The sequence below is a fragment of the Falco cherrug genome, chromosome 1 (assembly GCF_023634085.1).
Source record: "Falco cherrug isolate bFalChe1 chromosome 1, bFalChe1.pri, whole genome shotgun sequence".
Lineage (NCBI taxonomy): Eukaryota > Metazoa > Chordata > Aves > Falconiformes > Falconidae > Falco > Falco cherrug.
In genome coordinates this window covers 107,795,389-107,818,207 of record NC_073697.1, presented here as the reverse complement: position 1 = coordinate 107,818,207, position 22,819 = coordinate 107,795,389, and the positions used below count along the sequence as shown (strand labels likewise).

At 39.6% G+C, this 22,819-nt stretch overlaps 1 protein-coding gene across 1 annotated transcript; it reads right to left on the bottom strand.

Annotated features, from left to right (window-relative positions):
• Positions 1 to 5: 5 nt before the first annotated feature.
• Positions 6 to 22,819, bottom strand: RPA1 (replication protein A1). The gene is made up of 17 exons (XM_055716922.1): positions 22,670 to 22,819; positions 22,283 to 22,330; positions 21,947 to 22,025; positions 21,416 to 21,524; positions 20,518 to 20,606; positions 15,823 to 15,909; positions 14,507 to 14,639; positions 13,457 to 13,559; positions 12,287 to 12,355; positions 11,950 to 12,142; positions 10,740 to 10,879; positions 8,911 to 9,059; positions 7,478 to 7,610; positions 6,245 to 6,421; positions 4,796 to 4,903; positions 1,436 to 1,522; positions 6 to 1,041 (listed from the first exon to the last, which is right to left on the bottom strand). The coding sequence occupies exons 1-17, from the start codon at positions 22,700 to 22,702 to the stop codon at positions 934 to 936; spliced, it is 1,845 nt and encodes a 614-aa protein (XP_055572897.1). The 5' UTR covers positions 22,703 to 22,819; the 3' UTR covers positions 6 to 933.

Sequence of the window (22,819 nt, the reverse complement as noted above, 5' to 3'; positions counted from 1 at the left end):
TTCACTACACAGGAATTAAACAGTGTTTATTGAAACAAAGCTCCCCCCATCTGAAGACCTGTTTCTGATTAATAACATTACAAATAAACTCAAAGAAACTGAACATACAAACACACAAAATATGTATAGGCAAGAAATGTGAGCTAAAGAAAAAAAAAATCAGTCAAAAATCCATAGTATTAATTGAAGAGAAAACTAAAGCAATGCTTTGTAGTTGCCTAGATTTCCCTGGGGGATGGAGAGTCAATGCTTATCTGCCTTCTTCAGAAGAGACAATTTTGATTAATATCAGACCCATCTGACTCAGTCTATTAAACCCTGAAGGAAGGATATTCTTCAGATATAAGAGATATGTCTTTGATTAATAATTCTACCAAATTGCCATTCCAAGCATTAACAACTGCATGGCACCTGTGGAAAGAGAAAGCCTTTGAATTCTATGGAAAGGAACTAACTTGCGCTAATAGACCTGTTCTCCTTCGTCCAGATCTGAAAGCTGTATGACACTCTTCCTCCTACCCTCTGCTGAACAAGTCAAGGTGTCAAGGTTGTCACTACTTTCTTGCGAAGACGACACAATGGTTATATAATTCAGCTTTACATACAGTAAGAAAGCAAAGTTACTTCAGACATTCTGAATGGTTTGTCTAAAGACCCTGGCAATCTGTCTAGAGATTCCTCTTTAGAGCTGTGACAGCTTAATAGACCACAACAGTCTACAATATCATTGCCATTAGAGTGCACTCTTAACTACCAGGGGCCTATCTTCAGAAATGCATTAAATCACTCATAGCCCACTACACTGGACTATCATGCACAGTGTAACTAATGCCAAATTGTCACACACCAAAGGGGGCGGGGCGGGGAAGCCCATATAATAGCATATATTGAGTTTTTCCCTGGAAGTCCTAACTTCAGTCTGTAGCAGCCTCCTCATCCTAGCTGAGCATTTCTCCTGATGCTTGCAATCAATCTCTTGCTGTACTCTTTGTAGTTCACAGGTTTGACGTCCACTGCTGTAGCCTTAATACGAGATTCATCCTGTGAAACAGAAATATGGCATGTAAAAGAAGAATGCTAAGCACACCATGCATTTGGTTTTAATCTCCTTCTGCCCCAATAACTTACTGCTCTTGGTATCAAGGTTAGCTGGGAATGCAAACATGACTCCCAGAGCTGCTATTTTTCCATTTGAAACAAGCCAGGCTTGATGAACCTGGGAGGGAGCAGTGTTAATGACAGCAGATCCCTCCTTCACTGCTCAAGACTTGGTATTTTGTGTGACCAAGTACCTTTGGAAACTTTTAACTGCTGTTAGCAAGCACCTTCAGAAGCTTCTCCCCACAAACATAAGAGGAGGAAGCCACCTCCTACAGAGACAAGTCAAAATACAATACACACATGCAACATTATTTGCCTTTTAGGGGATACTTACGTTGTAAGTCTCCAGTTTTACTCTGATCCTGAACTCATACGTGTTGAAGTTTGCGTTTTGGAACACTTCCTCAAATGCCTGCTCATTCTGTGAGAAGGACAAAGACAGGTATCAGCTGCAGACAATCCAGGCTTCCAGTAGCACTATGAACTTTCAGAACAGCTCATCTTTTGCTGATGTTGGCAAAACAGTGGAATTAACTGGATCATGTAAGGCAGAGCTGAATCTTCCATCGACTTTTAGATACCAAAACCATAACTTCAAGTTTTTAAGAAAAACTAACTCAAGCTGAAAATTTTTAGCCACATAAACAAAGCAATGTACAGTCGCACTGAATCTGCAACCAAGTGTACAGAATGAAAATACCATAAATCTACATGAGATTCTCTCATGCTGCTTAACTGGCTAATTCTGGTGTTCTGCTATGACCACAGGCGCTGACAGAGTTAACTACTTCCCTATTAATTGTTTCACTAGGCATTCTGTTTCTCTGCTTACCTGTCAAGGCTGTACATATACTTCACATCCTGACACAGACCCATTTAAGAGGATGTTCTACAAAAAATTGGATGCATGATTTGAACATGCTTTTGTAACCATTAGAAGACTCTGTCATATTTATAACATAAGCTGCTTCTAATTACCATATGAACACCAAACATCATCATCATTTATAACAGACAATTTGTCAAAACAGTAGAAAAGAAGCAGACAAGTTGGAGACTGTGGAAAAAGTTTATTTTTGTAAAAATTAGTCGTAAAAACCTTTGCTGACATTCCACAAAAACTCTGCAGCACCATGATACCGACAAGTAATTATTATCCATTTATCTACCAGATGCACTTGACTTGATCAGTCACTCCAGCAGCAGATAGAGCATCTGATCTGGAATTGAACCCACCTCAGTTTCACTCATATTCCAAGTGTTACATCTGCTGTTTTTAAATGCGCGCAGCACTATTTTACCCTACACAGTGATTCTCCTAAGGTTTACAAAAGCACAACAAATGAAGGTGAACAGAAGTAGCTAGTTTCAGAGACTGCAAAATTTAGGAATATCCTGCCTGAATATTAAAACCCCCTTCTTCTGACTGTCGTATGGATTAGAGGATACGCAAACTTGCTTAATAAAGCATTTGGCTTCTGTTTTCAGCTCTGCCACAAACTACGCTAACCATTAGTGAGTGGAAAATGCTGTTAGTATACCAGTCACTGCTACCCTACATTACCTCCTTTGGTAACAAGCACAGTGGAGAAGTAGATGAAAAACCTTGCATACATATCTATGCTTAGCATGGTCACTGGCTGTACGTGAATTCAATACATACTGTGAACAGTGGAAAGACTCCCACCAACTTCACAGGATACTGCATCAGGTCTTCAGAGAAAAAACACCAAGAAAAGCTTACTGAAAATGCATCAAGTACCATTTTTAAAGGCTCATAAAAGTGTCAAATCAAAACCAACTTCTCCTGGAACACAAAGCATTCCCACTCATGGGCTCATTCCATATTATGTTCCATTTTCTACCCTCAGCCATCTCCATTAGGCAGCTCTTCAAAAGACATTACATGTTTGTACAGTTACATAGGATCTGCCACCTCTCCTTCCTCACCCAGTTCTCTTCAGCATTAAAAGTGACTTAAATTTTGTTTGAACTCTAGCTGAAATTAAGCATGACTGAAGTAAGAAAATATTGACAAACTTAGAATGTCTGAAAATGGAAATGCAAAAGTGCAAGCACATTAATTAGAATGCCCTAGCAATACATCTTCCTACAGAATAGAGGTGGCCAGCCTTCTTAGCTCACAAAAACTTAGCATCCCAGACCCACAAGCTTTGTGCCATTTACCTTAAACAGCCAAAGTGCAGGAATTTTTCAAAAATCATGCTTGTACGTAAGTTACAGGAAAACTAGCCCTGCTTTGCACAAGCAGATGAGGTCTACAATAGTGTCTCGGGACAACCAGGACTACTACAACCTCAACAACCCCTCCTGCTTCATTTCTCTTCCACAGCCAAGCAACGGGTTAACCAACAACTATTATACCTATGGAGCCCTAGCATCAACCAGCCTTAACCTGGGAGCCCAGCAATGCTCATATCAATTCAAGAACTTACTATGCTTTTCATATCATCATTAAAAAAACCCAAAAACAAAACCAACAACAAATCACAAAACCACATAGATTTTACATAGTAGACAACTGAAAAACAAGAAAAGATTATGTTGGTTGGAAGAAAGGAAAATGAGCAGGGAAGCATGTAGTGGCAAAGCGAAGAAAATACTGTCAGTGTTTAATGACTTACCACCTTAAAAACTGTTCTTATATGTCAAAGAAAGATCACTTAAGCATCTCTGCCAATAAGCCATTTTACAAGTCATGGTTTTCATATGACCCGCAGAGTTTCTGATGATATTTGGTGGGGAAAAAAAGAGCCTTCAGAAGTGGGCTAACACATATTAGTTCAAAAAGCTTCCTGCCTACTTACAAAGATACATACAAAGTGTTCTGGAACTTTTGGGTTTTGTAAACAAATTTTTGGAACACGTTAGGAATAATGTCCTTAGCATTCATGGCTAAAACAGTTTTTTGTACCTAGATTGGAAGAATCTGCAATGATAAAACAGCCTGTCCTTTTTACTGGAGTCAACATGTGTTAAAGCTGTCAGCCCTCTAAAGGCTGTAATACTATCGTTAAGTAATCAGCCCTCTCTCAAGGTCCAGGTGATAAGGACAGGCTCATCTCCAGCTTTTAACAGCCAAAAGAGCTCAGAGGTAGACAGACTGACTGTGGGAGCAAACCATGGGGGAAACCAGGCAAATCTCTCTTCTCCAGGCAGATGGCCCCTGGAAAATAATCCTGAGGAGAGTAAACAAGTCCCTGCCAAGAACTTGAGACTAGGGAGAAGCAATGATTTGTGAACTTGTAAAGTTCAACATCTGGAGAACAATCTTGGGCTGCCAGGCCCCTGAGCTGGCCTATCACCCCGAGAATGGTCAAGATGAAATTCTTGCCAAATGAAGTAGAATATCCCTTTCTTATGGCACTTTTGTATTTGTTTTAGTAACACTTAATTACCACAGCAACTACATGAATATAACTCACTGCTTTTGCCACCTCTGCTAGCTTACGAGTGCTATACAGGCACACACAGGGACAGATCAGCACTGGTGTTCCACACATACCCTATGTCTTTCTCCAAGGTGGCTTCAAGATCGACCTTACAAAAGTACTTCCTTACCAGGAGCATCAAAAAAAAGCAAGAAATTTCAGGGCAGCCCAACAACAAGATGCATGAAACATAGTTCAACTTCTAGACATTTATTAAAAATACAATAAGCTAATTGACTGACCTTTTCCTTCAGTTCTCCCAGGAAATTTGCGTTTTGCCCAAGAATGAATTCTGCTGACTCTTGGAAACAAGTCACCCACTGATATTCTAGGCAGTCTGCAATGGTCACCTAAAAACCAACAAAACACCAAAAGTTTATTTCATCCAGTTGCCTATTCCCCAAGGAAGACAGAAATGTTTCTTTTGTACTGTCTTATTTCACAGCTATAGAGAGTTTTAAGTTTCCAGTAATTATCAGAGCCCTAGGTAGTGTAGGAACTTTCCATCACTGAGGGTGGAAGGCAGTGACTTCTACCTTTTTTTTTTTTTTTTAAGCTTCATAGAATATCACAATAACAACTCAAGTTAATATTGGCGGTACACTGTGTCACAGGAAAAGGCCAACAAGATAACAGTGGTACATACTGATGGATGTTCAGGTCTGTTCTGCTGTCGCTGATGAGCTGTGAGGCAGAACAGGTAGCCCAGAACAGCTAGCGCCAAGGGGGACACCAGTGAGACTGCAAACTGCATTTACTTTGTGCATGCATGTGTTCACGCTGAAGTTCTGAGGTAATACTATGTTATGAGGAAACTATTGAAACATTCAAGGGCAAGACAGAGCAGTAAGAAGATCAAGTACTAGCCTCATATGCATTTCCTGGCTGCTTTGACATTTAGGAATGGGAAAAATAGAAGACACACTGTTCTGAAGGCCTTGATTGTACCCTCAGTATCCCCTTTATATTCTATGAGAATGATTCTGCTATGTAAAGTAGTTCATGCATTCCTAGAAGTTATCTGCTAGGAACTATTCAGAAGCAGTTTATGTTTTACTGAGACTGCAGGCACAGTTCCCTCCTCTCTGCATGCCCACCTGGCACAGCATTTCTAAGCAGCAGATACAACTTTAACTTATAATGTAAAAACAGAAGGTTGAACGCTTATAGTGTAAGCGGGCATCACAATAATAATCCCCAGACAACTTTCTGAAGCAAGCTCCATTAAAGCATGAGACAGAACAATACCTACCAATAAAAAAAAAAAAGGAAAAAAGGAAAAAGGAAAAAAAAAAAAAGTACTAAATATAGGTAGCAGCTGTAAAAGTGCAATTACTGCTCTCCAGAAATGCCATTGTACTTCAGTTTATCTTCACTACTGAAGAGGCGTAGGCCATCTGTACTCTGCACTGCATAGTACACTTGGAAACCAGAATCAACTGAGCTAGCATCAACTTTTTGGCAAAGAGAAAAGCTTTTAATTGGAGCACTAGGAAAACAAACTGCTAATCAGCTCAATGAAACATCCCTCCTCACTCAGGTACAGCATACAAGCCATTTAAATATCCCCTAACCCACAGGCACCACAAACAGAGAAACAGCACTCTAACACCCCATTCTCTCCAAAGATTTCTATTTGGACTACACAAGGAAAACAGCATGAAACAGTCTCCTCTAATTCATTTACTTACCAGAAGCATCATGCGGTACTTGAAGTTGGGGAATTCACGATCACACTTTTCACAACGATACAGTCCATTTTGTTGGTCTATCACTTTCTTATTGCAATCCTGAGAGGGACATGCCTGGTACATACAGTTCTCTTTGCGCAGATGTACGACTGTGCCCACACAGCTAAAATAATCCGCCTAGGAGAGTGAGTGTGCAACATTAGCCTCAAAATACTCAATGTTTTCCAATTCTGAATTAACTACAAAGCAAGGCACCCATACTTGGATGTTTAGGATTAGAAAGCTTAACGGCTATAGGATTATTGGGAAACTGTAAATCAACCCCTCTGTTGCAATAATTTTCAAGCTTCCATTACGTTAAAAGAAAGCCCCTACAGCAGGATTATTTTGTGTTTCCATTACAGGAAACTCCAATTGCTAGGTTTTCTTTAGATAAAGCATATTTGCTTCTCCATTGTGTCTGTTCAAATCTTTACTTTTTCACAGGATTAAGATTCTGCGCTTTCCTATGCTTCTTCTGGGAGGCAATACAAAAACCAGAAAGCCTACTGTGTAGTATTACAGATAAGCATTTGATTAAACTATGGCCTACAGAACAAAATACCCAATCACCATAATAAAATAATCATCCTAATGGTTTAAGAGCATGGTCAAGTCTTTCAACAGATAAACAGAGGTTGCTTAAGCAGCATGCAAAAAATCTCACAAAAAAATAGCTCAATTACAGGTAAAGGTAAAGTTTTTTTCCTTAGATAGAAGTTCTTGTGTATCCCAAATGGCTTAGCACTTAAGTTTGGGAAAAAAATAACTTAAAAATAAATCAAGAAGCAGTATAAGTCTAGAGGGGTTACTGGACTGGAATGCTAGAGACCTGAATTTTATTCCTAGCTTTTCTATTGACCAAGTGTGCACCCTTGAAAACCACTTCCTCCTAATGTACCTGCTCCTCCCGTTACACTTTGTGCTATTTATATGAACATCTTTGGGATGAACTCCCCCCTGCCCCATTTATACAAGGCTTAGAATTATCCAGCAAACACAGCATCATGTTCCAACACCAGCAACAGGCTTGAATTTATTAAAAAAAAAAGTATTTAATAGTGGAAGTTCTCAGAGAGTAAGCACATACTGCTCAACAACCGGACTACTTCAATAAACAGAACGCCTGCATATAGTCTAGCTTTTTATTTTCTCCCCAATACACAAGGCTTGCAATCAGTGGCCATGCTTTACCTTATCTCCTTGTCCCAAGTTCTCAGATTTGGCTTCAAACAAAGTTTTCCAATTGGTATTTGCTCCAGACGCTGGCCCACCCCTCACATCAGAGATTGAGGTACATTCCAGAAGCTGCCCCTCAGAGTCAAACCTGGAACCACAAAGATACACTTGTATTTTTGCATAGCAGACCATACAGACTTATCAAAAGCTTACATTTAGTTTTGTGTGCTTAATACAAGGGATTTCTTATCAATGATTGCAAAGGAAACAATTACAGTAATTTGTGTATATTGCAAACAAAAATAGCATTTCAGAATAAGTTAATAGTCCGACTTAATTAGCACAGTATTTTATAAACCCACAAAAGGAGGACAGCTTTGTTCTATATAACTGCAATTTGTTTGCCAGCTAGTGGTCAAACCACGCACTGCATACTTGTTTAAGGCAGTCAGATAACAAGATTTAAGGGCATCAAGATATTTCCATAATTAAAATTAAATTACATGGTACCATTATCTTCGCAGCAGCTTCGAAAGAAAAAGCAAATAGCATTGAAAAGATTATGCTTCCTCTGTTAAAATAAGAAAGCAGAGCTTTTCAGCAAACGGCTGTACTGTCATCCCATTGTGGTGTTTTTTGTGATTTGAGAAACACACCAACCAGACTCAAAAACTGAACTCAATTGAAGTGTGACAGTAATAGCTAAGACCCACAATCAATTTTATCTTCAACAACCCTCTGAAGTACGGGAGAACCACAGCTCAATGACAAATGCAGAATACCACTATATTTTATCCATGTTTGGATGATTTACCTAGAACCTGAAAATCCAAGATTCACAAATCTGATGCTGTCACCACTTAACCCTATTTGTACATACGCCATGCCTTACCTTTATTAGTAGTTATAGCAGACAATTTAGCAACCATCTACAGCAGAAGCAATAAACCAGCAAGAAATCACTTTGTTTTCCTGACAACAATAAAAATGTTATTTTGCTATCTGAAAAATATCTGATAAGGAATAAACACTGGAAGAAATCAACATAGTTCCTCCAGTCCACACTGACAGAGTGCATATCAGATTTCATACAATGGAAAAAGCCTGTGAAAAAAATATTGTTCTCTCAGATCATGCCTCAGAAAGTGAAGCTGGTCAAGTCTGATTTCATGCTGCCTTCCAAGGCTTTGGGTCAGCATGCACTACTCCTATTTCAATTTTTCAAGGTCTGTCATGGAATTATAAGTTTTTGAATTGAACAACTTAAGAGGACAGCCTTTCAGGCTCTAGTGCTTTCAAGGAAGAGAAGTTTCTATAACCTTGGAATCTATATCCTCTGCTACCTTTCTTCAGTACTATATAGACTGCTCAAGCACAGAGGAACAGAACAAAACAGAACAAAAAAGCACAGCAGGCTGGAATGAATCAACATAAACACACAATCATACCATCCTCGGAGCTTAAAAGCCTCTGGGCTATCAGGGTTGATAACAACTGTACTCGAGGACAGGACAGACAGGCTTCTACCACCAAAATCAGAGACTCTGGCTCCTTTGATGGCTATCACAGGTTGTCTAGAACCATCAAACTGTTCAGCCTGCATGTACGAAAAACAGAAAACATTAGTAGCACACTATGGTACAAGTACCGAGCTTGCCGTCATAATTCACAGAACATGACAAGGGACTAAACCCGAATCAAACTGTCTCACTGTATTTAGAAGGTAAGGCTTTAAACAGTATCACTAGGAGCTTAAGAAAAGGCAGCTAACAATTAAAGCTCTAATCCCAACAGCCCATTTTTTGTGGGCCCAGAGAATCGTTAAGTCACACCACTACTTTGGGCAGGGGGTTGGGGGAACGATGGGTCCCCTCCACCAGGAGTTTTACACAAGGATTTTAGAAAGGGAGACTGGTTATAGGAACGGGGGTTTCTCTGAACAGGAGAAATTATTTGGTCGGATTAGACTCTTCAGAAAATGAAATAACTCACTTGGCTTGACTGAGCCATTCATGTTTATTCTACTACTTCAACAACTACTACAAATACTACTACAAGAAGCATACGTATGCTGACCAAACACTTTCCCTCAACTTTCTTTCCATTTTCCGTTTTTAATCTCATAAAGCTGCTTTAATGCTGTTCAGTTGACATCAGTTTGTTATTTGAGTAAAGTCTGACACTAACAAAGAACCTGTTGGCATGAGAGAGATTTTGAAAGGTATAGATTTTCTGGACCCCACACCACCTAGCAAGCAAGGGGAGGATCGTGTGCTTAGATTACAAACAAGCTAGAGTTAGCAGTAGCATTCACTGTATCCATGAGATGCAAAAAGAACACAAAACATCCCAGCAGTTAGGGCAATGACTGTTACAAAGGAGACAGAGATCCTAACCCTAACTGTGCCAGCTGCAAGCCATACGTCACATCCCCTCCACGCTTCTTGTTGTGTCTATTCTACAAGCAAGCAAGCAGATTAACTTTGTAAAATGCAGACCCTGATCTCTGCAGGAAGAGTTATGCCAGGAATTGATTACCAGTAGCGTCTCCTATAACAACTTGGTGCAACCTCAAAACTTTGTGATATTGAGCTTTGGTTTATTTCATTTATATCAGCAGATGGTTAATGGTGTTTAGCTACCTACAATATCAGTGCACTTGATCATTTAGCCATAAAGCATCACTGTCAAGCTGGTAGGATCACTCCCATTTTATATACTGGAACATAAATCCCTAAGTATCTACAACATCAGTGGAAAACAAAGTAGCCTGTTAAAAGGATACAGAAACAGTTTACTGCAGCTACTCAAACTTTCAGCTCCAAGGTTCTGATGCTTTAAACTCCTAGTCTGAGATACAGCCTCTCAACCCCCTAGTTAAGTAGCAATTTATGCAAGGTAACATGTATCCCACCTTACAAATAAAATTCATGTCAAATGAGACAGCTGTAGCCACTGGGCTTTTCCATAATCAAACTGCAACTCGTATCTTTTCCTAAACCAGAAGACTGTTATCTTCAGTCTTTGGGTTTGAGACATAATGTCTGCAGTTGTTCAGAACACATTAGTCAGATCATGTCAGCAGTTTGTCAGAGAAAGGTTAAGAACATCACACCTGAATGCAACCAGACAGTCCTTCACCTTCTTTCTGCCCCTGATCCTTGAACACCCCGGACTCTGTCTCAGTGCTATGCCCATCTCAGATGACAAGAGCACACTCAGTTCCTCACCCTACACAAAGGAACCTTTGCTTAAGAACAGGTAAGAGAGCACATACCTCATTTCCCCATAGCGTAGCTGTCACCAGTTTCCCTGATGTATCCATCAGATGCACGTTCCTCTTTGATACCTCCCTATTGTTAGCTTTCACTGTAATTTTAGTGACATCTTCATAGCTCTTACAAATCCCAATTACATCTGAAAAACAGTTACAATTTAGAGTTACTCAAGGGTCACAGTTGGGGAATACAAGATCATAAGAGAAGAATTCAAACCTACTGTCAGATTTTTACCTTGTATCCTAGCTCCTTATTCAAATCAAATCTGATATGAAAATTAAGTGTATTATGGTAGGAATGCTCCACTACAGAACTCTTCAGCGCTTTAATTTTGTTGATGAATTCATTAAGATATTCATGAATGCAAGCCTCACCACATTAGCAAGATCAAGGCATTGTACTATCTTTTCCCATCACATTCTGTCAAATGACTTCAGCCTCGATTCTGTAACACACTTGCTGTTTAAGCACAAGTCTCTCAAGCAAGGGGTTTAAAAGTGACTAACAAAATGAAGCAACAGGCTAGTGCCTTCACTGTAGCCCCATGACTATAAGCTGCAACTTAGATGGGTCTGCATGTTTGGGTAGTAAGAGCTAACGCAATCCCCTTTGCACTCCCTAAAAATATACCATTTTTTAAATATTACAGATCTACCTTTAAAATTCCTAGCTGAATGCCTCTGAATCACAGGCATCTTGTGCCTGTGAAACCTGAGAACCCTCGCCCCCACCCAAGCCTCTGATTTTTCCGGAGTACTCTGCCCAGCAAATTACAGAAAAACAAACCTCCAATACTTCACAAAGCAAGCCAAAACAGTCATGCAGCTTGGACTGGGATGCAACGAATTATGCCAAAATCACTACAGAGATAATTAGATAGTGAAAGAAAGCAAGACCACAGAAGGTATGAAATGCACACGTGCTGAGCAAGGACATTGTTCTATCAGCCCTCTTCTGTGGAAAACAATGATCATAGTACAATTTGAAGCACAAGTTTGAAGAAAAATCATTATATGTTGTTAGCAGAACAGGACAAAGACACCTTAACAGGAAAGCTACCCGCGGTATTTTTAACGGCAACCAATGGATAACTTCATTCAAGAGATCCCAACACTTGAAGCATTGTATGCTCACTACCTCCCCAGTATTCAGGATATAAAAGTAAAACTGCAAAGCTTTTGAGCCTGCCATTTTGCTAGTTAGACTGACCAACAATCGAGTCCTTAGGTGTGTTCTCCAAGTCAGAGATAGATACAAACTCAAACTGAACAGATGGAAGATGCTGGGCATCATCACAGGGCACAACTGAAGTCTCATTAGTGAATGTAATCTCATAGTCATTCTTAACAGCTGTATATTGCTTGTTAGCAGTCTTCAAATTGCCTTTGGTAAAATAATATACCTACAGGAGAAAACAATGAAACAAAGGATATTATCAGAAGTCAAACAGAGAAAATAGATTGTGTTCACCTTTAAAAATCCTTGCTATGCTGAAGTTCCTCTTTTCTAGCTCTTGTTAGTCTATGAAAGCACAATGCTACTATACCTTGTTCAATTCAATGAGTGGAAAGAACTTGTCTGCTTGATCATTGAATGCAGTAGCTCTAATCTCACCCTGCAGGAAAATAGGAGAGCTGGTCAGAACTGAAATTCAGCATGAAAAAAAAAAAATAAAAAGAAATCTTTGCAATGTTAAGTGGCATCAGTTCTACAGACACAGCAGGGTCTGCCAGGCTAGCTCCAGGCATGTGAGAAACAAACAACATTCTCTTTGCATTTGTAGTTATAGCTAAAATGACATTTTCTACACCTGACCATCAAATCACATATTCAAGTCTCATTAGTATATCTAGAATTCCACAATTAAATGCATAAGAACTACATATATCCTATATACACCTCTGAAAAGATATTTATAAAGCTAGCATTAATTGCCATTACATGCAAAGAAAAAATCCACAAGTTAGCACACAGTATATTGTGATGTATCCCCCACTCACACATGATGTCAGGTCTTTAAGTACGAATTAACAACAATTATAAACTCATTAGATATAAACAGTTTTTAAAAAAATTTCAATACAGACAGTATGCAGAGAAAACAAATGGCTGGTAACAACATGTTACATTATTAACCTCGCATTTTATACTAAACATAATCTAGCAGAATCGTTTGTTTTCACGACAGAAGGCTGTAATTTGGTAAGAGGTTTGACAAACTGCAAGTTTAGTTAGATTAATCAGATACCATTCTCCAAACAAACCACAGATGAAATTTCCTAGTATTACAATAATTTGTACACCAATTTCCTCATGAAAATGAAAGCTTATAACTTGGAGGCAATGCTTCTATCACTCCTCTTTTTGTAGCAGGTATCTAAGCAAGGATAAGACCTCACTCAATCTACAGGAAACCACCACAAACCTCAGTATTAGGTTGTCAGTTTCCATGAACAACTACATTTTGAAGCTGCAAAAATTCAGTCACACACTACAGACTCCGATGAAAAATAATCAGTAATGCCATACATTTAAGACTTCATTCTGGATAAAAACTGGGTTGTTGATGCTCAGCTTAATGAATACAGGAATACAAGTTTCAGTCGTAATAAAAAAAACATTTCCTATAACACACTTTATTTCCTCTATTCTGTCTTTATGAAAGGTTCATCAGCATCTGGCATACATTATCTTTTTCTCAACATATGACACTTACACTTTCATCAACTAGCTCTACAGAAAAGAGCTTTCCTTCACCGCGGGAGTTGCTCCATGTGCGGATCTGGCCTTTTTGGGTAACACGAGCACAAATGGTCCACCTGAAATCAGGGGGTGGGGAGATAAACAGCATCACTGTTCCATGTCTTTTTTTTTTTTCTTTTTTAAAGCAGAGATTGAATTGACAAACCTTTGGAACTGGAATGTCACTATTTAAAAGCCAGAACCTTCCCACTGCACCTCAGCAATTCCACCCAGTTTTCTGTTGCTTCCTGTTTTAATTTGCCAAGACCATCAAAGGCAGAAAGTCGTTCAGAAAGCACCAAGGATGAAGCATCTAGTATGATAACAGTAGCGAACATCCTTCTGCACAGAAGCAGGCCTCAAAACTTTTACTCTTCTAAAGTACATTTCTCATAGAGCAGTTTGCCTGTTCTGAAAAGCCCTGCTAGAACTCAAGAGCTCAATTACAGGACTCATGTTTAACTTAGGTAATCAAATCAGTTTGCATAATTTAAAAATGTCATTCACGAAATAATTACATCCTCATGCTTTTCAACAGAACAGTAGCCAAAGTGAATAGCTTAGTGAGCTGTTTTGTCATTACGTTACCAAAAAGAAGCTTGCTTTAGGAAAAAAAACACCAAAAGTCAATTGATTTTCAACTCCAATATTAAAAACCTATCAAGCTCAGCAGGGTAACTTCACCAAGACAATGCAAAGGCAAATCTCAGCTTGCTGGAATGTTTATGAAATAATGAAAGAAAAAAAAAAGGTAAGAAAAAAACCCCCAACTCCAAAAAACCAAACCAAAACAAAAATGCAAACAAGAAACAAAACAAAAGAAGCAACCCCCCTACAGATGTTTCTATGGAGGTTTTGTTTGTTTGTTTCTCTGGGTGGTTTTGTTTGTTTGAAGTGAACCAATAAAGCCAAAAGAACTCAAAGAATGATTAGACAGAGATTCATACACTAGAAAGCAAAAAGAAGCTATTGTTCCCTCATGCCCGTGATATTGAATAATACCTGGCAAACCATGATAACTCACTTAGATTGGTATGGGTTCAAGCTGGCAATCGGCACTACTTTGGCCTGTGATCCCCCTGGTGTCTTCATTGAGCTGGGAGTGCTCGCTTTACCAAACTGGTTTGAGGGAGCGTGGTACTTGACAGCAGCAGGACCTTTCAAAAACCACAATAAAGCACAAAGGATTTCAGCCTTGCAGTCAAAAGCCAGGTTAAACCCAACCCACAGTGCAAAGTCAGGCAAAACTCTGCCTTCTACGCAGCTCCCCACAGCACGGCGGGAAAAGTTACACTACACTTGCCATGGAATAGACACTTAAAGCTGTATTCACTGGGCTCTGTGGGCACCACAGAATGGCTAAATGTTCATTGAATCACTTCTGCTCTTGGCCACAAGTATTTTCTAGGCTGCACACTGATGCAGAAGAGACACTTTCAAATCTTTAGAGCACTTGCACTGGAAACAGAGATGTGTCCAGTCAGTCACTTAAATACGGTCCAAGTGGGAAACAACTAGTTAGCAGTAAATTCTCTAAAATACGGCACATCGAGCTTTAGATCTACACCATCTGGGGGAACAACTGAGGAACAGTACCCCACAATCAAATAATTTCCTGACACAAAGCAACACTACTAATTTTAAACTGAATCTTGTCAATGTATAAGCATAGAAGTCTTATGATCAGCTTTAAGTACGGGAAGGAAAAGTTTGTTTTCTGATGCAGTAAGCAAGGGCCAAAATTTTACTATTTCAAAGTACTTCTTAAACACAGGAGTAAAGAAACAGAGAAGTTAAAACAGTACCAAGAGCTAGGAATGACAACTTTGTTGCTTCCAAAAAAGTCTACAGGCTGACATTTTAAGTTGACTGTCTTTTTCAGTATTTCACTACGTAAAGTCTTGACCAATAAGCCGTATTTATAGATGTACTACCAAATAGTTTCAGTCCTGCGCCACCTAAACTGTTTGGTCTCAATATCCCAGCATCAATAACACACCTGGCCAGCTCCAAACTAGCCTGCTCGGGTGTCCACAGAGCGCTGTTTCAAGAATGCAAAACTGCATCAGAGGAAATGTTCAGTTTACACTGCTTTGTCAAAGTTGTTTCCTATCTTTGTTTCCTTGGGGAAGAAGAGTGAAGGCGGTGAATTTTAAAAATTCACCATTAAATGCAAGCGTACAGCAGCCTCTTGAGAGAATTCACCTTGTCAAGCTATGGATTAGTCATTAAGAGTGTTTCTTGTGCAACACCATTAGAGAAAGGATCTTTTTGAAATGTAAGCTGTAGCTTTGCAATGCAGAAATGCAAACCAAAATTCCTGCCCACGATTACTCTTACCTGCTACTGACAAACTGCCGTTTTGTTGCTGTGGTTTGCTGGGTGCTGGATTTGCTGCTGGAGCTGAAGAACGTTGCTGCCCTTGCCCTGGTAATCAGATGGAAAGAGACCATATAGTACAGTAGGGAGCACAGTAATTAAAACTATGCTTAAGCCTTATTAGGAAATAAGGCTTGCATGAAAAAAATAATTTAAAACACACAGAACACAAGCTAAAATTCAGGTGTTACAGGACAGCAGTAGCAAGCTCTCTGTTGAACAGTATTACCATGGAGGAATTCCAGTCAGATATCTTTCCTCAAGCAGCTGCTTTCTACTTTGAAAGAATTCAGAGTTGACAGTTATTTAAAAGGACAGCACTGAAGTAATCTTGACAACCTCTCAGTTTTTATAGGCTTGTATTGCTCTGACAGGTAGTTTCTGCTACTACCTAGCAGCTAAGATAAAAATCTGTAGGAGAATTCCCTCTTAAAGCTCAGACAGGGCCAAAACCCACTGGGTAAAAATCAAATCTGAAGTTAACACAAGACAAAGAAAACACCTTCTATTTCCAAAATATGAAGATATTTAATGTGGGGGTGATGGAGTCATCATCTCAGCATTCATCTGGGTCCCTCTTGGGACACAGCAATATATTGCTTAGGGAGCAAAGTGATGCCATAATAAGTACATATCATGCATTTATGGCTTTTTTTAGATTCCAGGGCTTTTACTTGCCTTACATTGATGACAAATTACAAGAGAAAAAGCAGAGTAACATTATCTAGAAAAATAGTACATTAAAACACTAATCTCCCATTCAAAAAATCTGAATTCCTTTGCAGAATAATTATCCTATCATATCTTGCCTCCAGATGAGAAAATATCCAACATATTTGTCTTTTTGAACACAACTAATTCTCAAACCATCGGTTTGCAAGAAGTCCTAGGCCTGAGCAGGCAAAGTGTCTATAATTTGGGATGTGAGGAGGAAGATGGTCAGAGAAAATGGAAAAGAAGGCCAGACCAAGCCCATAAGCATCATGAGCAACAGAAGCAGAGAATCTCAGAACAGAAGGGCAAGAAAGGATCACACAGAACTAAAGTAAAGGAGCAGAAGCAACACAAGGAGGTTTAGTGTCGCCTGATGTTGTGTAGTCTACAGAGGTAACCCTCTGGTTATTTTTAATCCAAAATAAGGTCCTTGCACAAAACCCAATCTGCTCCTCTAACTTGCCGCAGTAGAGTCACATCGGTGAACTGGTGACAGCAGTCTCCCTGGCAACAGTGACGTCAAACAGCAATGTGTATTTACTGCAGAATCCACTAGATGGAGAAGCCAGATTTCACCCTTGCTCAGCTGCCTCAGGTACTCCGAGGACCCCAGTCAGGGTCAGTGCTCAACACCCCAAATTCATTTTGTGGAAGGGAAGAAGGAAAAAAACCGCAATAAAACACATTAAGACAAAAATATGTCTGGTCAGGGGCAGAATATTCAAGAAGAACAGGCATGCACATATGAAACAGCAAGAGACTTCCTTGCTACTTTTGTTCAAATAATTTTTTTCCCTAGGACTTCTTAATTAAAAAAAAAACAACAAACAAACATCGCCAAAAACCAAACAAAAGACTGTCGCATATATTAGAACACTTGTGTATTATGAAACACAAATTCACATTTTAATGGCTGCCTACACATAGCCTGGTGTTTCTCAACAGATTAAGAATATATTAACACATCTGTGCATGTGTTCAAATACAGAAGTAGCAGAAATATCTCTCCAATTTTCTCACTTGTGGAGTCTAGGGACTCCTAAACTATGTTTTTTGGTGACTGGTAGCCTACAGATCATTAAGGTGCTCACAAAACTGATGACTCTGCCTGGTTTTTACTGTTAGTTTTTATTAGCGGAAGCTGAAAAAAAACACTTGAAATACCTGATCCATTTCTGCTGCATATACTGGGTTAGTTAAACTCAAGACCTTTGGCCAAAGCTAGCCACACAGCCCACTCGAATGTAACAGCCATCTAACAGTGGTTCTCTGCTTCCAATCATTCGTTACCCAGAGGTATTGCTACAGTAGTACCATGGTGACAGAAAACCGCACAGTAGCATGGAGGGGAAGAGGAAGGAAGAAAATGCATTTTGAAAGAATGCACACCAAATCAAAATGATGGGAAGGGTAAGGAGTTCAAGTGAATGTGTAAGTATAAAAACATTTCAACATTGAAAGATTAAAGACATAAGTAGCAAGTAATTGTCATAGTAAGAAGAAAGTCCAGCATCAAACTAATTTGAATGAGATTAATGACAGTAATAACATTAGTTCTTGTTGAAAACTAGATGGTAAACTGCTCAATCTTAATTTTCGATACTATTATGAAATGCTGCCTGTAAAGTTTTTATGACATGTATTAAGAAGCTTGTGTCTCCGGCTTCCTTGTTAGGCAGATTAACCACCTACTGCTCAAGTGAAAAGTGGCCAAAAGGCAGCTTCTCACTCCCCGGGTCCTACTGTGGTATTACGGTCTAGAAAAGACTGTCCCTCAATCCTAGGTCTAATAACTTGAAATCTGGATTTCAAAAAGTAGGACTAAACCCTCTTTTTAAAATACCTGAACTTTTTCCACAAAGTGCTCTTAGATACTCATTCTGCATTAGCTGGGTGTTCCTCAAAAATACAATCTCTCAATAAATACAGGAATTTAAAAGAATTTGCAACTTGAAATACACCTCTGCCATTTTATCACGGCCTTCATGACAAATCGGGCAGCCTGCAGAGCAGAAAAGCTGGGTTAAGTATACTTAATGTAAATCATTACCATCTTTTGTAACTGACACCTTATTTAGCATCAAATAAAAAGAGTATGAAGCCTGCAGAATAACGTCAGTGTTAAAATGAAGTGTACATCACATCAAATTTGGTATCTGTTAACTACCTAGCACAAGACCACACTTACTACAATCATAGACCTGTAACATCTCCAAAAGCATTTAGATTTGAAGAAATCATTGCTGAATACTTTTGTAAGTCCAAATGAAGAACAAAACTTTGATCAAAGTAATGACAATTTTACCAGAATTTATAGTCTTAAAGGTATATTTTCAGTTCAGTTCTAAAAGATACCACATTCCCAGTCGTTTCCAAGCAACAATATGATAACTGAAACACACTATAGTTCACAAACTCTAGTATCACATAAGCAAGGGAAATGGGAGAGAGGCAAAAAACAGTCTGCTCAATAGCTATTCTGAAAATCTTGGTCTCTACAGCAACTGTGGGATTAAACCATAAAATCTGAGATGTCAACACATTTTTTAAACAGCAATTAGCTAAGTAACTATCAAAGGAACAAAGGATTCTTTAGGCTCATTTAACAAACGCCCCTCTAATTCCCTAGGAAAAAGAAAAGTTAATGAAGAAAGATGACTTTGCTTTTGCAATGAAGTCTAATTTCTGCTTCAATTCGCAAAGTAGGTTTTAAAGCAGAATGGCAGTGTACCTACCACCACTGTTTGTCCCAAATATCCTACAGAAAATTGTTGTCATTAATGCACGGTCCCTTAGTAACAAAAATATATTAATTCACTTCCACCAGCAAAAAAAAAAAAAAAAAAAAAAAAAAAGTCTTCAAGAAGAGCTATTTGCTATTAAATTTTATCCATTATCTGTATATACATCAAGACAGAGCTGTTAAAATATTTTCTTTAAGTGCTTATCAACCTCTCTCTTTTTTAAAAAATCAGACCTGGAAGAATAGAACATACTGTTGAACGTACCCCAGGGGAGAAAAATATGTATTAAGTCAAAAAATGTTTGCCTCAGAACTGTAAGCTCAGCACATGAAATGGTTACTTACGCAACATAATAAAAATAAAAGGTCAGATTAAGGTCCACTCAGCGCATCATCATTTTTAGATGACTGGGTTGGAACGGGTGCTTAGGGAAGTCTGTATGCTGGCTGTGTTTTCATAGCAGTCTCTCATCTATGTAGTTCAAGCAATCTAAGTTTTAGTGCTTCCTGAACCTAACATTCATGCAGAGGATGTATTGTTATGTTTAACAGCCTTTAATGGATTTTTCTTTCACATCTAATTGCTTTTTGAACCTGTGCCAATTTTTGGCACCTACCTCAACAAATTCTGTAATTTAACTATGCACTGTTTGGGGGTGCAGTACAGCCTTTGTTTTAAAACCACTACCTGACAATATGAGAACTAAAGAGCATCAAATGAACATAGAAGAGAAAGTGAGATTCATCATTCTTTATTCATCCCCTCCATGCCATCTTATACTTTCACAGATCATTATTACATCTTCCTCCTGCTGTTTTCTTTCCAGACAGAAGAAATTACAATCTATTTGATTACTCATTATGAGGAGACATAGAATAGCTTCCGCATACTTACTGGAACTCTACGTAGAGACCACTAACATATAATAAAAACCTGTCGATGTTATCATAAGGTATAGATACTTCCCAATACGATGTAGAGACTGAAGCTTCAGCAATGGTGTAGTTTATTAAAATATGAACAAACCCACTTTGTGTAACACAAATAGAAAGGATTGTCAAGATCCGGACATCACTTCCAGGTATAAGAAAGCTGAACATGTCTGATTGCTTCTTTTCAAGCAAGAAAGACAGACAGTGAAAAGCTATCATAACAGACAGTCTGTTCAGAAAGGTATTTGTTTACAGAGGACACTCACCTTCATTGTACGGCACTGGATTGCCAATATTCCCACCAACCTTATCAGCAGTTTTCAGAACATTTAAATCCATCAGTATAACCACTCTCCTACAAACACAGAACAGACAGCAATAAAGATTTCCACTGCCTCTGCAAGCTTATCAGACTCTGGATATCCTTTGTTGCAGATAAAAGAACCAACCATCAAGGGCTGGTTCTTTGGACAAGGGATCTGGAAGACAAAAGCTCTTCACTGTGAACTTAGCCCTCTCACAAGGTACAAGTAGGCTTGAAACAGTGTCACATTTCATCAAGGACAGCTGACAGTAGGCTGAATGGGCACAAAAAAAAATGGCTTGAAACTAGTGTTTTAAAAGTATCAAAAGCATGCCATATTTTACAAGAGAGAATATACTTGCTGCCTCAAAAAAGTTATATTCTCTCCCAAAAATGCTGGAAAAGAACACGAACCTCAGCTCATATTTTCCTAGACACACAGTTTTTCTATAATCACTCAGCTTCCTTCTCATTTTACAGTATCCTACCTCCCTTCCCTCAAATTTTCACAAAAGACCAGATTCCACAACACGTAACTAACAAGAAATCTTCACTGTTTCTTTTCCACAGCAGATAATTTTAAGTGGATGAAGCTTTGTACAATTTGGAATATTCCAACTGGAAACATCTAATTACTAAATCACTGTAGTAGATATCTCTGAATCCACTTCAGACACATTCTGTAATTTTTTTATTTCTGCTATAGCTTGTGCTGTGCACTTTCCCTCCTGCACTCTAAAGACTGAATATTTTCAGATAATCCAATCAAAAGCATTTGGCCTCTGCTTAGTCACAAGGGACAGAGCACCCACTAGTGCAGCTGCCTTTCTGTAGGATCATACTTAAAGAAGCATATATACCTTCCATCTTTCAGGCTGTTGACAATGAATCTGTTAACCTGGCAAATACATTGGGCTGATAAGCGTTCCTCTTCCACCAGAGAGTTCAGCTGTGTTGCCAACATGAACGCTGCAGAAACAGAAGAAAAACATTGAAACAAATAACATATGCCAACCTTAAAAGGGGCTGCCGTGGCTGACCCCAACTTTCAGCCAATCTAGTGTTGCATTAGATCTAAACCTGCTTAGTTAGTTAGACACATAGAAAAGAGTGTAAGTGCTGACAAAGTCACCAAAACTGAGCATAAACTATACTGCATTTATTCCCCAAACTTCAAAGCACAGTGATAGCCAGAACAGAAGTCAAAGAAAGATTAAGCTAAATTACTTTAAAATACAGGTGCACACTTGAGAGTCTGAGGTCCTTATACAAACCACAACTCCTTCAATACTCATTTCAACACTTTGCACCTTAGACACTAGACTGGAAACTTTAGCACCATTAGTATCCTCAACATTTGCAAAAATCTCAATGCAGCTTGTTGTACTTACAGGAGAGTGTGTTAACCCCATCACTCATCAACACTCGGTAACGTGGTGGCCCGTTTCCTGTAGCTATAGCCCGTGTATTCTGCAGGGAAACAACAGATTAGCTGTCATTTGTTCAGAAACTCTTCAAAACCATAAAGTGACACCGTTAGCAAGTGATCTACCTATTCTTTTGAGCACTGACATAAAAAACATAGCCCAAACCATGTAGAACAAAATTAAGAGTGCATCAGCCTGGCTCAGCTCCTCTGCAGAGAAGTTTGGCTGCACTCGGAAACCCACGTGGAAGCACATGCAGTCACTAATGCACTAGCACAAGAGGTAGCGGAGAGTACTCACAATTACTTGCAGCACGGGCTTGCAGACGTTCTCCCCTTGCATTATCGCCTAGAAAAAAGAAAGACAGACCCTCAGAAAGGTACCACCACCTCACTCAGGAACACTTCGAGAGCCACTGGTGAGGAGAAATTGCCATGGAAGGGCCAAAGACGCGGGAATAACCGTCACCGCTAGACTCGACCAGCGCCCTCCTTGCCTCCCAGCACCGAGCTCAGTTCCAGGCCTGGTTTGTCCCCTCAGGACCGGGCCGGACACGGTACCAAGCCCCTTCTCCTCAGGCCCAGGCCCGACTAAGCCTTCACACCCAAAGACCGAGCCCAGCCGAGCCGAGCCCAGCCCATCTCCCCTCCCCCGCCACACCACGAGAAACCGGCACTGGCCCCTCACCGCGATGGCACCCTCGCTCAGTTGCACGCTCATGGTGCTGCGTTTGCCGCTGCGCTCCGCCGCTGCCGCCAAATCCTCCCGCCGTCCGGAGCTGCGCCCCCCACTTCCGGCGCGCCGGTACGTCAGCGCCGCGCGTACGCCTGCCGACTG

Excerpts from the sequence above, each read along its gene's own strand:
- RPA1 (XM_055716922.1), bottom strand. The coding sequence starts at position 22,702 with ATGAGCGTGCAACTGAGCGAGGGTGCCATCGCG. Across the intron at positions 6,422-7,477 it reads ACTTGGGACAAGGAGATAAG|GCGGATTATTTTAGCTGTGT; the intron begins GTAAAGCATGGC and ends TCACTCTCCTAG. Across the intron at positions 1,042-1,435 it reads TAAAACTGGAGACTTACAAC|GATGAATCTCGTATTAAGGC; the intron begins GTAAGTATCCCC and ends TCTGTTTCACAG.